The following is an 18,419-nucleotide window of genomic DNA, read 5'->3' on the forward strand; positions in this document are numbered from 1 at the left end:
GGGTGTCCAATCTTTTGGCTTCCTTGGGCCACACAAAATACTACATTTGTGCAAAGGTAGTTGCTGTTTTTGCCATTAAAAGTAATGGTAAAAACAGCAGTTACTTTTGCACCAACCTACATTAACACTAACAATAGCTAATGAGCTTTTAAAAAAATCACAAAAATATCTCATAATGTTTTAAGAAAGTTAACAAATTTATGTTGGGCCACATTCAAAGCTGTCCTGGGCCGCATGTGGCCCTTGGGCTGCAGGTTGGACAAGCTTGGTTTAGTACATTGTTTTTACTATCAGTTACCATGTTCTCTCTTGCCCTATGGCTTGTACCAAGCTAAGAAGAGGGGCCAGAGGGAGTGGAAGAAATTCCATTGATAAGTTGGGAATTCGGCAGTATATTAAAAGAATAATAAAGCACAACCAAGTAGATTTTATTCCGGAAATTCTAAGATAATTTAGAATTAGGAAACTATTAACATATCACATTAATTTAGAAGAAAACTATATTGCTAAATTAAGGAAGAGTATTTGATAAAAATTACCATTCATCTCAGTTAAAACTCAAAGCAGATTAGGAATAGAAAGGTAATTTCTTATTTGATAGTTATTTTTGTACCATCACTAAACAAAGGCATTTTTATGCAAAGCTGAAATAAGTCAAGATTGCCAATTATCCCTACCTTTATTTAACATTATTTCAGAAGTTACACTTAAGGCAGTATGACTTGAAACCAAAGCAAAAAGTACAGTCATGGTGTCTGGCTCGGGGGCAAAACTGTCATTATTTAGAGATGATATGATTTTCTACTTAGAAACTCAGTCGAATCAACTAAACGACATCAGAACTAAAAAGAGCATTTAGTAAAGCAGTCAAGTAGTCTACAGGTTTTCTTTGAAGCAGAAGTCACCCTAACTACCATTTTATCTCTAGCGACACAATAAAGAAAAATGGGTGGCAAATGTGAAACTTACCCATTTTAGTTACCACTCTAAATTTCTAAAACTCTTTAGTTGTCCTCTTTTCTCTCTCCCTCTTATTGCCTGTAATTGGGCTGTGCTCTCTGCTAGAACTTTTTCAGTGTTAATCTAAGCAGTAGAAGCGCCAAAAGTTTTATTTTAAAGAAGTTTATGAGCTATCTAGTTGGAAGTTTGGGCATGGGTAAGGACCTTTTCTTAAAACTGTCTGCTTAGAGCTTTCCATAGGTTGAAAAAAGCCGCCAGTTGACCCTATCAAAGATCGTCACCCCATTTCTACCACTGGTAGTCGTCTTTGGAGATTGTAGGGTCCATACCTGCAGAGTTTCCTTTATTAAAGCCAGAGATTTAACATTGGCTAAAAGATGGTACTTAATTCAAGAAGCTATGCAAAGATACCTGCTCTCTGGTGTTTTAATTCTGCATTTGATGATCTATATCATATAAAAGATGTGCTGTATCTCAGCCTTCTCTTGAGATCCATGACTTTTAGTATACACTTGCTAATACGTAACTGTCAAGAAGGAATTGATGCGAATTTATCTTTTTACAGTAATGTACATGGTATATAATAATCAGCCATTTCTTGTAGGGAAAAGGAAATGGAGAATTTTGTCAGTGTTACATGGGCTCACAGAAACAATTTAAAATTACTAAACTGTCACCAGCAATGGGCTGTAAATTCAGACTATCGGCCAGAAATGACTATGGTACAAGGTAAGGTGTACTTTATAAAAGAATGTAAATATTTTTAGATTATCAAGTCAACGTCAATTGTATAATTATTTACTGTCCAAATTATTCATTAAAAATTCTGCTTAGTTTATCTCTTCGTTGATATAGTTAAGATGTGTTACCAGTCTAGCAAAAGCTATAAGAGAGTTATCTCAGTTACATAGGAACCACAGGAAACATTAAACTTACAACTTCCCGAGATTTTCAGATATAAATTAGATTTTTATATGTGACAAAGAGATTTTTCTTTTGCTCCTCAGCATATGTGATGACAATATTTTGTTTAAAGTCAGGTGAACTGTAAGAACATCTAAAATACCCAATTTAAATAGAAAGGCCAAGTATCTTTCAAGAGTCATTGAAATTATTTTTGTTCTAGAGATAGCTCTGCTCACCTTAGGGGCAGGTGCGTTTAATTACACAACTGAGAACTTACATTTTCTATTTTATATAAATGGCATTATATGAAAGTGTGTTTAAAAGTTACAACATTTACACCAATACACGAGTGTTATTGTTTCCATAGGTAATGTATATATTTTTTCATTGACTGGATAAATTATGATATAAAGGCTTACAAATCTGAACAAAACTGCATTTTTAATAGAACACTAATTCACTGTTTGGTATCTGACCTGGTTATCTTAAAGAGATCAAACCCAAGATATATTATTTGTATTATAATTCATTATCAAAACTTGTCATTTTCCAAAAAAATTACATCTGTCACAAACTTGTTCTTTCACTGTAAAAATAACTTTTTCATGCCTTTTAAAACCATTTGTTTCAACAGTGGTTTTAGTGAAGAAGTCTTATATTACACCTCAGGCTGTGCTCCTTCTATGCCAGCAAGTCCTGTATTAACCAAGGCTGGAATTACTTGGTTATCCTTACAATGGAGTAAGCCCTCAGGAACACCATCAGATGAAGGAATTTCTTACATTTTAGAGATGGAGGAAGAAACTTCAGTAAGTGCAAATATGGATTTTAAATAGTGTATTTAAAACATTCTCAGCTTAAGGAGATTTTGGGCTGAGACGATGGCGTTTTCTAAATATACAATCATGTCATCTGCAAACAGAGACAATTTGACTTCCTCTCTTCCTATTTGAATATGCTTTATTTCTTTCTCTTGCCTGATTGCCCTGGCCAGAACTTCCAGTACTATGTTGAATAGGAGACGAGGGATCCTTGTCTTGTGCCAGTTTTCAAAGAGAATGCTTCCAGCTTTTGCACATTCAGTATATTGGCTGTGGGTTTGTCATAAACAGCTCTTATTATTTTGAGATACGTTCCGTCAGTACCTAGTTTATTGAGAGTTTTTGGCATGAAGGGGTATTGAATTTTATCGAAGGCCTTTTCTGCATCTATCGAGATAATCATGTGGTTTTTGTCATTGGTTCTGTTTATGTGATGGATTACGTTTATTGATTTGCATATGCTGAACCAGCCTTGCATTCCTAGGGATGAAGCCAACTTGATCATGGTTTTTCGATATGCTGCTGGATTCGATTTGCCAGTATTTTATTGAGGATTTTTGCATCAATGTTCATCAGGCATATTGGCCTGAAATTTTCATTTTTTGTTGTGACTCTGCCCGGTTTTGGTATCAGGATGATGCTGGCCTCATAAAATGAGTTAGGGAGGAGTCCGTCTTTTTCTATTGTTTGTAATAGTTTCAGAAGGGATGGTACCAGCTCCTCTTTGTACCTCTGGTAGAATTTAGCTGTGAATCCATCTGGTCCTGGGCTTTTTTTGGTTGGTAGGCTATGCTGGAAACCATTATTCTCAGCAAACTAGCACAGGAACAGAGAACCAAACACTGCACGTTCTCACTCATAAGTGGGAATTGAACAATGGGAACACCTGGACACAGGGAGGGGAACATCACACAGCGGTGCCTGTTGGAGGGTGGGGGGTTAAGGGAGGGATAGCATTAGGAGAAATACCTAATGTAGATGATGGGTTGATGGGTGCAGCAAACCACCATGGCACATGTATACCTATGTAACAAACCTGCATGTTCTGCACATGTATCTCAGAACTTAAAGTATAATTTTTTTAAAAATCAGAAAAAAAAACATTTTAGTGTGGCATTAATCCTAATACAATAAATATTGCCACTCCTAATACAGTAAGTATTGCCACAGTAGTTAGCTCATTTCCCAGTCCTTTGAAGCCTTGGCTTGTTACTGTTTGGGAGAGGTTAGGTATGATGGAGAACTCAGTCTTTTTTTTTCTTTTGCAACGGTCTTGCTCTGTAGCCCAGGCTGGAGTGCAGTGGCCACAATCTCGGTTCACTTCAGCCTTGAACTCCTGGGCTCAGGCAATCCTTTCACCTCAGCCTTTCAAGTAGCTGGGACTACAGGCACATGCCACCATGCCTGGCTAATTTTATTTTTTGTAGTGACAGAGTTTCGCTATGTTGCCTAGGCTGGTCTCACACTCCTAGGCTCAAGCAGTCCTCCCACCTCAGCCTCCCAAAGTGTTGAGATTACAGACTTGAGCCACTGTGCCCAGCCTGAAAACTCTGTCTTTTCTTTTGATGTGAAGGGGGTTTTGTTTTATTTGTGTGTGTGTATATATGTCTGTCTGTGCTTTGGAACCACATAGGCTGCACTTTAACTATATCTGTTTTAGGGGAACTATGAGGAGGGGAAGATCACCACAGCCTTCTTGACTAAGCAGCTCTAAAAGATGAGGAAATATTGTGTCTGCCTTTCTCTAACTGTATTTATACACTGCTTCCCAAAGTGTCACAGAAGATTTTAAAAGTTTCCTGTGAAACTGTAGTACAGCCTGAATCTAGTTACGCATCACTGATATCCTATTACCTAGAGGCTAGCTGACCAGGAGTTAGGGTGTATTCTATTATTAAATCTATATATAGTTCATAGATTTTCAGAGCTACTTTGAAGGAATATGGGTCAAAAATGGTATTGGTCCACCCCTAAGTATATACCCAAAAGAATTGAAAACACATGTTCATACAAAAAAATTGTACACAAATGTTCATAGCAGCATTATTCATAATAATCAAAAAGTGGAAACAACCCAAATGCCCATCAACAGATAGATGGATAAACAAAATGTGGTGTATCCATACAATGGAATATTTTTCAGCCATAAAAAGAGTACCAGTATATGCCACAACATGAACCAACCTTGAAAACATTATGCTAAAGAACCCAGTTACAAAAGACTCCATATTATATGATTCCATTTATATGGATATAGACAAATCCATAGAGACAGGAAGTATGTTAGTAGATAGGTGGAGGGAAGTGACTGCTACCCAAAAAAGGACAGGCTTTTTCTGAAATTAGAAATTAGGTGAAGGTTGTACAACTTTGTGAATACACTATAAGCCATTAGATTTTATACTTTGAAATGGTGAATTTTACAGTATATGAATTATATCTCAATTTTTTTAATTCAAAAAATGATAACGTTCGGAAAATTTGTAAAGCATTGTCACTGGTGCTGGAAATAGCCATCCCAAACCTAAGTGACATCCTCACCTGCCAGCACAATTAACCCTTCAATTATTTACTTAAACAACCATGTGTTAAAGGCAAGTTAAGTATGTTAACTGCTTACAGTTCTATTCAGCTCTTGCACGATGTCTCTGGGAAATCTCTGTTCTTGGGATAGCTTACTGATGGTGAAGTTACCATTGGCTCCAACTCTAAACTCTTCCCTCAACACAAAGATCGTCTTCTCTTGGCTACTATATTTACTGAGACTAAGTGGTCTGCTTCATCTTCTACCAAATGTTCAATAAACATTTCCGGGTCTACCCACTGAAGACAGAAGCATCGAGGTGAGGATTCCACTCAACAGAGCATTAGTCATATTGCACATAGTAGAAGATGAAGAGAAACCCGGGTCTTTTCACATATTCATTATTGCCCATATTTCTATTGTTAGACATCGAATGAAGACTTTGTTTTTTCGTTTTCCAGGGGTATGGTTTTAAGCCTAAATATGATGGAGAAGATCTTGCTTACACAGTGAAAAATCTCAGACGTAGTACTAAGTATAAATTTAAGGTAAGCTTTGAAAACCCTTAAACGATTTGTTCCTTGTTCCTATTCTTACTGGTGTGGTGGGGTTCTTGGTTTTCTGTTTGTTTGTTTGTTTTTTGAGACAGGCTCTTACTCTGTCACCCAGGCTGCTGCAGTGGCACAATCATGGCTCACTGCAGCCACAACCTCCTGGGCTCAAGTCATCCTCCCACCTCAGCTTCCCAAGCAGCTGAGACCACAGGTGCATGCCACCACACCTGGCTAACTTATTTTGTAGAGACGAGGTTTCACCATCTTGCCCAGGCTGGTCTCAAACTTCTCGGTTCAAGTGATCTTCCTGCCTCGGCCTCCCAGAGTTCTGGGATTACAGACAGGAGCCACTGCACCCAGCCTCTATTCTTACTGTTTTAAAGACAAGTATATACTTCACTCCTTTGGTTTTAGATCTTAAATAATGTTGACCTTTTCTAGTGAGCTTTTTTGTTTTACTTTGTTATATAGCGGTGCTTCTCAAACTTTATATATTTAAAACAAAAACCAATTTATATGGCTCTTATTTGTGTAATGTGACCAAACATCTTTTAAAATATGAATGTTAGAACATACTAAGTATATGCTTTGTTGGCAGGGATATCACAGAAAATAATGCTACATTTTTCTCAATGTATCATATCAAGTGATGTATAATTTCAATTTGTCTTATTACTGGTAGTCACTTGATAAAGCCTGTATCTACCATATTCTTCTCATATTTATAATAACTGTAAAGTTATTCTTTTTTGTTTGTAATTAATAAGTATTTTGTAAATACTGTGTACCCTTAATAAGTATTTTGTAAATACTGTGTACCCTGTGAGCATCTTGTTCCTCATCAAACTTTCATCCATAGTTTTAACACCCATTGGTGATACTTGCCTAAATCAATTATTACCATGATTGATGGTGCCAAGTGGTGATTTTTAAAATTTTATCATTTTTTCTACATTCATTAGTTGGTATTATACTGTAAGGAAAGAAAGACTTTCTCTTCTCCCCATTTATATCAGTATGTACTCATGGAAGTCTGTTAAATGGCTTATATTTTGTTACTTTGATTATTGTGAGGCTCAAATTGTCCCAGATTTGGGATCCCCTACAAGCTGGCTTCAGAATCCTTTTGACATGTCTCTCATTCTTTGAGCCCTTCCTTTCTGGCACAAGATTTCTAGTCTCATCTTAAACTTTACCTTCTTCAACTCTGGAATTGGCCATTTCTCAAAGCACCAGGATCCTTTTAGTGGACAGTGATATTTAGGAATCAAGATCTAGATACTAAGTATACTTAATTGCCATAGAGGTTTTACTGCTCCTGAGCACCCTCCCAATGGACACAGCTAGGAACAATATGTGTGTATATGTTTAGTTTATATACAGATATTTATACATGTGTATATACATAAATAGACAATTACAGCACAGATACATATCTGTGTTTCTGTATCTCTGTATTTTCAAAAATCATGAGTTCACACCAGATACCTTCAATTCTAATCCAGTGCCACAGGTTAATTTTAGTTTTCCCCTGTCCTTATTTCTAACTTCCTTCATCATCAGTGAGAAACTTTGCTCATTAGTTGATAAATTCAACATTTAAATTTTCCTGCCAGTGCTTATTTAATCAAACCATTTCAAATAAATGATAAAAGCCACTGTAAATTGTTTTCACTATTAAAAAGCAAAGATAAATTTTATTACTTCTTGAGAATCTTAAGTCTTTAGCAATGGGAAATTTGATTATTTAGCACATAATAATTGTTATGTTTTATTTTATGCTATTAGCTTCATTTAAAAAACTTATAATAATGCTTATCAATTTAATTTCTAAATATGGTTTTCATATTTACAAGATTTATAAAATACCTGAGAAATAGGCACATCCATTCCAGTTTTGTGATGATATTGGATTGTATTTTTGCTTCATTAATGAAGCATTCCAACAGGTCTCCTAAAGAGGAAGTTGTTAATGTCTTTGTAATTTGTTAAGTTTATGAAAATCCTAAAATTCTACTACCATGTAACACCATGGTATTATAGGGACTGAAATGGATACAAATATACATATGTGTTAAATTCCTTAGCATTCTACTATAAGCTAATCAAATTTCTATTTAGGCCAGGCATGGTGGCTCACACCTGTAATCTCAACTACTTGGGAGTCTAAGGCACAAGAACTGCTTGAACCTGGGAGGCAAATGTTACAGTCAGCCAAGATTATGCCACTGCACTCCCGACTGGGCAATATAGCAAGATTCTGTCTCAAAAAAAAAAATTTGTTTTTTCTATTTAAAAGCCACCAGGCATGGTAGCTCACGCTTGTAATAATCCCAACACTTTCAGAGGCTGAGACAGGAGGATCATATGAGCCCAGGATTTCAAGGCTGTAGTGAGCTATGATCGTGTCACTGCACTCCAGCCTAGGCAGCAGAGCAAGACCCCATCTCTTAATAATATTAACTAATTAATTAAAGTGTGTTTCACTATGGTGGTCACTGTCAAATTTCAGGGGAGGGAGAAGTATACAGTCAGAATCTCCAAGGAGACAGTAGGCTGTTGCACAAAATTCTCCCAGATAATGAGGTTGGAGATGGGAAAACAATATGTCTGAAAGCCACCTCTTTACTCATCACTGGATAAAAGGAAGGGGGGGCTATATTCTGGCTTATTAAGATGTGGAGCAATAGTTCTCAAAGTAGTCAGCAGGCCGTTTTATCAGTATCGCCTGAGAACTTGTTAGAAATGTAAATTCTCTGGCCCTGCCCCTCCCCACCCCCATCTACTAAATCAGAAATTTGGGGGGCAGAGGCCTAGCAGTCTGTTGTGGTGTACTTCTAAGTAATTCTGATCCTTGCCAAAATTTGGAAACAACTGATCTAGAGGAGGAAAAAAAAACAGGAAGTAGAAAATGATGCTTGTATGAAGTTCTAGGAGCTCAGACACTTATTTTAAATCTGCCATGTGCGGGGAACCCAGCTTGAGGGCATTTTGAATCATTAAATCCTATTGTTGTGTCTTGGTCTTCCTTTTCTAGCTAGATATTGCAGACTCTTTCAAACAGTCGTATCAACATAAAATCTTAATATTTTAGAGAGATCTTAGAACACTTTGAGAAAAACTACAAAAAAAATAATCCAGGAAGTAATGACTAAGTAGCATATTATTGTTCTGAAGAAACAATAAGAATATGATTAATGTAAAGTGAACTACTAATATGACCAAGTTTACCAAATACTAGAGCTCTAGATTCTACACTGAGGACAATTCTGGGATAACCAAAATACTAAAACAAGATAAGAACAGTGAAAAAATTTAAATGATAAAGAAGAATGAAAATAAAATTTTATTTATTTATTTATTTATTTTGAGACAGGGGCTCACACCATCACCCAGGCTGGAGTGCATTGGCACAATCATAGTTCACTGCAGCCTCAAACTCCTGAGCTCAAGGGTTCCTCCCACCTCAGCCTCCTGAGTAAGCTGGGACTACAGGCATGAGCCACCACACCTGGCTATTTTTTATTTTTTTATATTTTTTTGTGGAGATAGTCTTGTATGTTGCCCAGGATGGTCTTGAATTCCTGTACTCAATCAATCCTCCCACCTCAGCCTCCCAAAGTACTAGGATTACAGGCATGAGCCACGACGCCCAGCCAAAAATAAAATTTTAAAGCACAGCAAAGCAGTCAGAATTCTTTAAAATTATTTAAAATTAAGAGTTATAAGCAATTCTAATTTCATCGAATGGTTCACTGAAGGCCGGGCTAGGACCTGGTGTCTAAATTTTTTTTTTAAACGATCAAAGGCTTCAGAGCCGAGTGGCCAGTCCTATAATCCTAGGCCACTAGAAAACTGAATTTCCTGAATTTTCCGAAAAAGTTTTTCAAGTAGAAAGCCTTCTGGGATTTTTTTTTTCTTTTTTTCTTTCCAGTCCCCACTTTGGATGTAGTAAGGCTTCTAAAGGTCAAGGTATCTTGAGCTAAGAACCTTTAGATACTTTAACTTTCAGCTTATTCCTTGTTTTTTGAGGTCTTTTTATAGGTAAAGAGAAATCAAAACAGCTTCTATCTGGCTCCGTTAACTACTTTTATGTTCCATCCTTGAAATTCATTTATGTCAGCATCTGTTACAGTACATAGTATGTAGTCATGTTTTCTTCCTCTCATCTTGTCTGTTGTCACTTCTGCCCTAAGTGTGCCCTAGCCAAGTCCTTAGGTCTTCTTGGTGTATCCCTCTCTTGCTTGGATATACCATCTTTTTGCCTTATCATCTGTCATTTCTGTCTTGAAGAATACTAAATCTTCAAACATGTTATGTATATAACTGCCTTCAGGCTCTTTTTTCACCTTCCAATCCAGGTTCTTTTCTATACCTAGATTAATCTTTCTGAAAAACACCTTTCCCTCTAAGAAACAATTTCCTTAGTTTGATATAAGATTCTTCATATTTCTGTTCAGTTTTTAAAATTTACTGCCTTCCAGTCCATACTTGAACCAGCTACCTCACCAGATTAACTACTCATCGCTCCCTGAGCAGAGCTCACAGTTTACTATTCACTTGTGCTCTTATGTACAGGGCTTTCTGTTTTTTCTCTTACCCAAGCTTCCCCTTTGATTGCTATTGCCCAGGAAGACTCCATAACACTTCCATTTCGCTTTTCAAAGCCTTCCTAAACCATTTTAGGCCTTAGTAACCTTCTCCTGCCCCATTCTTTTGATATGCATATTGCTTATCTTCTGCATGAAGATTCTAAACTCCTTGAAGGTAAGATCTGCTCACACAGGGTTCCTAGCACAGTGCTCCTTATGTGATAGGCACTAAATGAACATTTTGATTATTTGTAAAATTTGGGTGGGGGGAGATTATCTTTTTCACTTTATACCTTTTAATTACCTTTATGACTAGAAGGTGCTTTACAGTAAAAGGAGACAATGTTGAACTATAGAGCCTTAAAAACATAATTAAATGAATCTTTATAGTTTTTAGGAGGACTCTTCTGGTTAAAAGGTTTAAGTAGATTCTGTGCACAACATTGAGAAGTGTTTTAAACCCATTTGTAGTCTCATTTATAAAGGAGTAGAGTAAGAAAACATCCTGAAAATCCATGTGACTGTGAGAGGACTGAGGAAGCCTGAGCAAAATTGAACAATTGGACTAAACTTTACTGAGTTCTGATGGGCTCTGCGATTTATTTGGGGTGGTAGATTTACTCATATCCTTGTGTATGGTGTTACATAGCATCATAGTCCCCATCTATGAGTCATTCATTCAAGCAATATCTGTTGAGCATCTACTCTTTGCTAAGCATTGTTCTAAACACTAAGACTACAACAGATATTCTGATGAGGGGAGTGGACAATAAATAAGCAAACAAATAGATGGTGGTAAGTGCAATGCAGGTTAATTAAAATAGAATGGGGTAAGAGAGAATGACTGGGTAGTTAAGGAAGTCTTCTTGGAAATGACATTTAAACGGATCTGAGTAACAAGGAAGTAGCATGTCAAAATCAGAAAAACATTCCAAGCAAGGAAATAACTGCTAGCACAAAGACCCTACAGTGGAGTTTCAAGAGGTAGTTAAGGATGAAATCACATAGGGCCTTGTAGGCATGGTGTGGAATTTAGATTTTATTTTGAGTAAGATGGGAGGCCATTAGAGGGTTCTGAGCTAAGCAGTGATAAAAAGTCCCTCTGGCTTCGGTGTAGAAAGTAGTTGGGGGTCAAGGGCAAGAATGTACACTGGGAAACTAGCTAGTAATATAATTACAGTCACTCAGGAAAGATAGGAGAAAGGAGGCTTTCATTAAAGTGGTCGTAGTTGTAAAGAACAGTGAAGTGGAGGTAAAGTTAACCAGATATAGTAAGAGATTTGATGCGGTTTAGAGAAGAATCAAGGATGTCTCCTTTTTGTAAGGTCAACCGAGAGGAAGAATAGACCCAAAGTCAGCCGAGTAAGTTTATTGAACCTGCCGGCTGCTCCACTACAGACAGAGGAGGAAGCCCTGAGCTTATAAAATGAGGGGTTTATATTGGGGAGAGAGACCCTGGGGTCGTTTGTTGGTTAACTTTATCATATATCACCTTGTGACGTTTGTGGTAGCAGCTAAATGAAGGAACTTACAGGTAGGTGTAGGTAAAGCTTGTTTGTGCTTCCCACAACCTCCCCCTGTGCGGTCCCAGTGGCCTGTAATTGGGATTTGCTTATCACAGCAAGGCCTGATAGGTAAGGTCTGCTGGCTTCACTGTGGCGCCTAGATAAGGGCTTAGAAATGTAAAGGGGCTCAGAGGGAAAGGTGGGCAGCACGGAGGAGAGTTGCAGAGCATAAGGGGGAGCGGGGTGGGCAGCATGGAGAGGTTTGAGGGGAGTGTCAGCAGTACCAAGAAGCTTTTTTGGGGCAGTTTGTCTCTAACACTTTTGACTTGAGCAACTAGGTAGATGGTAGAGCTTTTTACTGTGAGGAGAGAAAAAGGGGCAGGCTTAGAGAAGAAAAAATCATGGTTTGATATTGGACTTGAGGATCTTTAAGTTCAGTAGAGGAGAAAATGTAACAATACAGGTATAGTTAAATATCTATAATAGAATAATACCTAGATTGGAATTATATTTCTCTATTGCTTTATAACAAATTATCCCAAAATTTAGCAGCTTGAAAAAACAAACTTATAGTTTCTGTGGGTCAGGAATTGAGAACCAGCTTAACTGGGTAATTCTGATGCAGGGTCTCTATGAGGTTGTAATCAAGATGTCAACTGGGGTTGCAGTCATCTCAAAGCTCTCCTGGAACTTCATTCACTTTCAGGTTCACTCACATGGTTGTCTCCAGGAACCCTCAGTTCCTCACCACATGAGTTTTTCCATAGGGAAGTTACACATACCGTCATTTCTGCTGTATTCTGTTTGTTAGAGTGAGTCATTAAGTATAACACACACACAAGGGAAGGGGGATTAGACTTCACCTTTTGAAGAAAGGAGATTCAGAGAATGTGTGGACCTCTTTCTAAACTCACAAAGAATATTAAAAGAAGAAACAAAGCAAGCCTAAAGCCCATGAAGAATCACCAGATTATAGCTTGTTCCTTTGATTCTTATTTAGTATCAAAATATTAGGTTTTACACTTGTATTCCCAGGACAGACTCTAAAAGGGGAAGTACAGTTGCATACTCTTCATATATGCGAAGTATCTATTGGAGACAAGCAATTCTCAAAGAACAAGCCATTCCAAGCTAAAAAAAAAAATGTATTTTGGCCGGGCGCGGTGGCTCACGCCTGTAATCCCAGCACTTTGGGAGGCCGAGGCGGGCGGATCACGAGGTCAGGAGATCGAGACCATCCTGGCTAACACGGTGAAACCCCGTCTCTACTAAAAATACAAAAAATTAGCCGGGCGTGGTAGCGGGCGCCTGTAGTCCCAGCTACTCGGGAGGCTGAGGCAGGAGAATGGCGTGAACCCGGGAGGTGGAGCTTGCAGTGAGCTGAGATCGCGCCACTGCACTCCAGCCTGGGCGACAGAGCAAGACTCCGTCTCAAAAAAAAAAAAATAAATGTATTTTATCATTTGGTTGAAGCTGTTTGTCTCCTATCACTTTGTTCATTAAGCCAGTATCATTAGGTATCAAGTGTATTATTTAATGTCTTTCTGTTCTCATCACAGGTTATTGCTTACAACTCAGAAGGTAAAAGTAATCCAAGTGAAGTAGTAGAATTTACTACTTGCCCTGATAAACCAGGCATACCTGTAAAGCCTTCAGTGAAAGGAAAGATACATTCACACAGTTTTAAAATAACTTGGGGTAAGATATTATGCATGTTTATACATTATTACTTTTGCGTTTGATTAAAATAATTTGAATATGAAGATAATTTTTAAGATATTTGAGTAAATTTGTTAAGCCAGTCCAAAAAGAAATGTGAGAGTCATTCATTGGGTATGTTTTTTGTGGAAAACCTTATACTCATACATGCTAGGTTAAGATATGATAAAAAGGAACTTGCGATCCACTGTAAGATAATGAGCAGGGGTAGCACTGTGAAATGAAGGATTACTGAACTTGCAGCTAAAGTCACCTGGGTCATCTGGCTCTTGTAAGAAATGAAAACCATTCATTTAAAACAAACATTTATCGAGCACCTAGCTACATACCTAATGGAAAAACAAAGATCCCATAAACTTGACCCTTGCCTGAAAAATTCAGACCAGTAAAAATGCTTCAATGATATTTATAATATTCAAAAATTTCAAACAACCTTAACATCTAAAGTAAATGGAGACTGGGCATGGTGGCTCACGCCTGTAATCCCAACACTTTGGGAGGCCCAGGTGGGCAGATCACATGAGGTCAGGAGTTGGAGACCAGCCTGGCCAACATGGTGAAACCCCGTCTCTACTAAAAATACAAAAATTAGCTGGGCATGGTGGCATGTGCCTGTAGTCCCAGCTACTCAGGAGGCTGAGGCAGGAGAATCGCTTGAACCCAGGAGGCAGAGGTTGCAGTGAGTTGAGATTGTACCATTGCACTCCAGCCTGGGCAACAGAGTGAGACTCCATCTAAAAAAAATAAATAAAAATAAGTGAATGGAATATCATGCAGCCATTAAAAATTGTTATAGAGAGCCATATTTTAAATATGGTAAATTAAGTGAAAAGCAGATGACAACAGCATGGAGTAATTGGGTACTGGTATTAAGTCATTGCAGGTGATTTTTTTTTTTAAACCTAGTTTGGTATTCTGTTTATTAGGTTTTTTAAATCATTTTTATGTTGTTTTGTACCTTGCCTAATACTACTTTGCTTCTTTGGATAGATCCACCAAAAGACAATGGCGGAGCAGCCATCAATAAATATGTAGTGGAGATGGCAGAAGGTTCTAACGGTATGAATGGATATTAAACAGTGATAGATTTATTCCAGCCAGTCTCTTTCTATTCTTTATGGCTTTACATTTTATGTCATGTCTTTTCTTTCTTCTTGCTTTTCATAAGGTACACCATAAAAAGATGTTCACTTCACTTTGGGTTGTCCTGGATTTTTTTTTTTTTCATGTCATAAGTTTATTCACAAACATATCTAGTATGCCATATGAGTTCAAGTTTGATCCACTTCCAGAGGCTGTACCTCTTAAAATGCTCTTCATATCTGTTAATGGATGAACTGAAACATCCTTATGTTTTAAGTAGTTGGTGTCTTACTACAAGGAAGGGTGTAGCAAATGCAGATCCAAAGTACAAACACATCTTAGCTAGTAACGACCACTTGTTTTTCACTGAAAATGGCAAATTCTTCCCAGGGCCCTCCTCACAGTGGCTCCTGCGGACCACAGAGGTTGTGAACCTCCGGATGCTCTGGCCCAACGTAGCGCTCCTTGAAGCTCTGCGAAAGGCACAGAAACCGAGGACGGATGAAATGGCAGCACCTCACCAAGACCTTTTTTTTTTTCCTGGATTTTTTTTTTCTTTGTTTGTAGCATTTAGGATTTTGCCTGTTATGATCCACTTTAAATTGTGATTTCCAGAAATACAGTGAATCAAATGTAAGAGTGCTGAACACCTGTATCATTGCATTTACATGTTCTTTTTGTTCTCATTTATTTACATTGCTCAGCCTCTATACACCTAGACCAAGTCATTAGATACTATGAATCTTCTGAAGGTTATTCAGTTAGATTTATATACAGATATATCAGAGAAGGATTAACTTCTAAAATTTAACTCACATCATACTAGTTTTAGTAGTAAGTTTTATGACTAGTGAACTTTATTCTTAAATCACACATTTAGCAGTGTTTATTTCTATGAAATGACCTATTTCCTGCCAAAAAGAAAAAAAAGATGTCTTTTAATTAGGACTAGACTTCCTCTGATACTGGTTTTTTGTACTCTTTGTATGCTATAACGTTATTACTGGACCAGTAAACACATTTAAAATGCTTAATTAAAAGTAAATTGTCAATCTAGGCCAAAGTCTGTACAGAGTTACAGAGATATTTCACTTCCACAAAGCCATGCAGACTTGTCTAGGAAGCTGCACACATAAAGAAAATTAGATCATTTCCAGGAAACCGAAACAAACCTAAATTGTTTCTGACAAATTACACAAATACTTACTTTGTGAAGCTAGGATACCTGATGTGTCCATGATACCAAAACGTTAAACATTACCTAGTATCTGATTGAACACAATTCCTCACCTTACAGGAAACAAATGGGAAATGATATACAGTGGTGCTACCAGGGAACATCTTTGTGATCGACTGAATCCAGGCTGTTTCTATCGTTTACGAGTTTACTGCATCAGTGATGGAGGACAGAGTGCGGTAATACTTATATGTAGATTCTTTTGCGTTGTTATTAAGTTTGGCCAAATGGGGTAGGATCACCAGGTGCCACTTCAAATATTGAAACATATCCACAAATGGAGAAAAGTAACTTCTATAACCTGTTGGGTTAATTTGATAGTGACCAAAATATTCTAATGTGGTACTTAGCTCACAGTAAGTATTCAGTGTGTGTCTGTTGTCTGGTTGGTATTCAGCTTTGGAAAAACAAATACATGAAAACATTGGAGAAAAATTTATAAAGATAAATTTGAGAATGATGCTCAATAACCATACTAAGCAGAAATAGAAATAAAATAATTATAGACCGATTTACTGCTCCATAAATTATGTGTGTGAGGACACATCATAAAATAGTATCTACTGTTTAAATCTACTTTCTAATATTTACTTACTTCAAAAAAGTTGGCCATTATTTTATTATTAGAGACTCAATAACCAAAATGAACTTAAAGTGTACCATTGATGTAAAGACATAATGTTCTAGGGATGTATGTTTATTAATGAGTGATTTTTGTTTTTTTGGGAAACAGTCTCACTGTGTCGCCCAGGCTGGAGTGCAGTGGCACGATCGGGGCTCACTGCAACCTCTGCCTCCTGGGTTCTGCAACCTCTGCCTCCTGGGTTCAAGAATTCTCCTGCCTCAGCCTCCCTAGTAGCTGGGACTACAGGCGCCCCCCACCACAACTGGCTAATTTTTGTATTTTTAGTAGAGACAGGGTTTTACCATGTTGGCCAGGCTGGCCTCAAACTCCTGACCTCGTGATCCACCGGCCTCAGCCTCCCACAGTGCTGGGATTACAGGCATGAGCCACCGCACCCGGCCAAGTGATTTTTTTTTTTTTTTTAAATGAATTAAACCAAGAATGGTTTCTTGGATCATTCATAATTGCTGGGTTTTTTTTTTTTGAAATGAAATTTAATGCAATGAAAGTATTCTTTTTTAAAAATGAAATATAGGCATTTTGTTGAAAATGAAACTAATGTGAAACTGAGTGTGAGTCCTGCCCAACTGGCTTGTGCTCCAGTTGCTTCATTTTATCCAGTAAGAAAATCTCCCTGGATTTAAGAAAAGCAACCACACATACACATGCACAAAATCCTGTTCTACTATAGCATTTTACAGCATTTTTATATAGGATAGCTTTCTGATAAAAAGATGACCAAATATTTTGTGTTTAAAAAGAATGTTAAGTATGAACCTTAATATGTTGCAAGTAAGTAATATGCCACTGAGTTTGTGGCATTGTTTTTTTGAGACAGGGTCTCACTCTGTTGCCCAGGCTGGAGTGCAGTGGCACGATCTCGGCTCACTGCCAGCTCTGCCTCTTGGGTTCACACCATTCTCCTGCCTCAGCCTTCCGAGTAGCTGGGACTACAGGTGCCTGCCACCATGCCCGGCTACTTTTTTGTATTTTTAGTAGAGACTGGGTTTCACCATGTTAACCAGGATGGTCTCGATCTTCTGACCCTGTGATCCACCCGCCTCAGCCTCCCAAAGCGCTGGGATTACAGGTGTGAGCCACCGCGCCCGGCCCAGTGTGGCATTGTTTTTAACAGAGTGTCTTTAAAAATAAAGGCTTTTTAAAATATAAATATAGCATAGAAACTAAAAGCAGTATCAAATACCTAGAAAGATGCCAAATAACTGGAAAAGCTTACCTGATTTTAGAATTATTTTTAGGTGGAAAGGATGAAGGAAAGATAATCTTTTAATGTATAAGTTAAGCTTGGTGCAGTGACAAATGTGTATAGTCTCAGCTACTCTGGACGTGGGAGGATTGCTTGAGCCCAAGAATTTGAGGCTGTAATCATACCTGTGAATAGCAACTGCACTCCATCCTGGGCAACATACCAAGACCCCATCTCTAAAAATAAGTAAATAAATCAGTGTTTAGGTTAAAAATACAGTCTACAGTAGTAAAGTAGCCAAAATATTCTAAACCTCCTTACAACAATACAAACAGCATATACAGTATTTTAAAACATCCCTCCTTAGAAGAGATTTATGGATCCTTTTGGAGAAGATCAAAAATATTGCCCATTAAATTGTTGGAAGTTGTTTTTTCCTTTAGTTATGGAAAGAAAAGGAAAGGAAGGGTTCATTGAAGTTCTTTTTCAGTAACTTGCTTTGTATATAGTAGTTGCACAGTACATGTCTTTCTTTGTCTATGAAAATTTTGAGTTTTTATTTAATTGGGTTTTCATTTTTTTCAGAACTTTATTCCTTTTTTGTTGACAATCAAGTACAATTTCAAATTATCAGTGCAGTATTTGTGTTTATATTATTTTTCCTTACCAAAAGCAATCTGATTATT

At 37.5% G+C, this 18,419-nt stretch overlaps 2 protein-coding genes across 4 annotated transcripts in view; one reads left to right on the forward strand and one right to left on the reverse strand.

The window, feature by feature from the left end:
* FNDC3A (fibronectin type III domain containing 3A) overlaps positions 1–18,419 on the forward strand; it is a 229,773-nt gene that overhangs the window by 192,697 nt on the left and 18,657 nt on the right. For all 3 annotated transcript variants that reach the window (XM_019039750.4, XM_055359836.2, XM_004054510.5), the window contains 6 exons: positions 1,565–1,689; positions 2,501–2,675; positions 5,673–5,759; positions 13,422–13,560; positions 14,572–14,640; positions 15,962–16,080. In XM_019039750.4, the coding sequence (XP_018895295.1) occupies positions 1,565–1,689; positions 2,501–2,675; positions 5,673–5,759; positions 13,422–13,560; positions 14,572–14,640; positions 15,962–16,080 (714 nt within the window). The remainder of the gene's footprint in view (positions 1–1,564; positions 1,690–2,500; positions 2,676–5,672; positions 5,760–13,421; positions 13,561–14,571; positions 14,641–15,961; positions 16,081–18,419) is intronic.
* On the reverse strand, positions 14,813–15,485 carry LOC109029292 (cytochrome c oxidase subunit 7C, mitochondrial-like). Its single transcript, XM_055360644.2, has 2 exons — positions 15,481–15,485; positions 14,813–15,137 (listed from the first exon to the last, which is right to left on the reverse strand). Exons 1-2 carry the CDS (start codon positions 15,483–15,485, stop codon positions 14,930–14,932), a joined length of 213 nt encoding a protein of 70 aa, XP_055216619.1. The 3' UTR covers positions 14,813–14,929.

This window comes from Gorilla gorilla, chromosome 14 (assembly GCF_029281585.2).
Source record: "Gorilla gorilla gorilla isolate KB3781 chromosome 14, NHGRI_mGorGor1-v2.1_pri, whole genome shotgun sequence".
Taxonomy (NCBI): domain Eukaryota; kingdom Metazoa; phylum Chordata; class Mammalia; order Primates; family Hominidae; genus Gorilla; species Gorilla gorilla.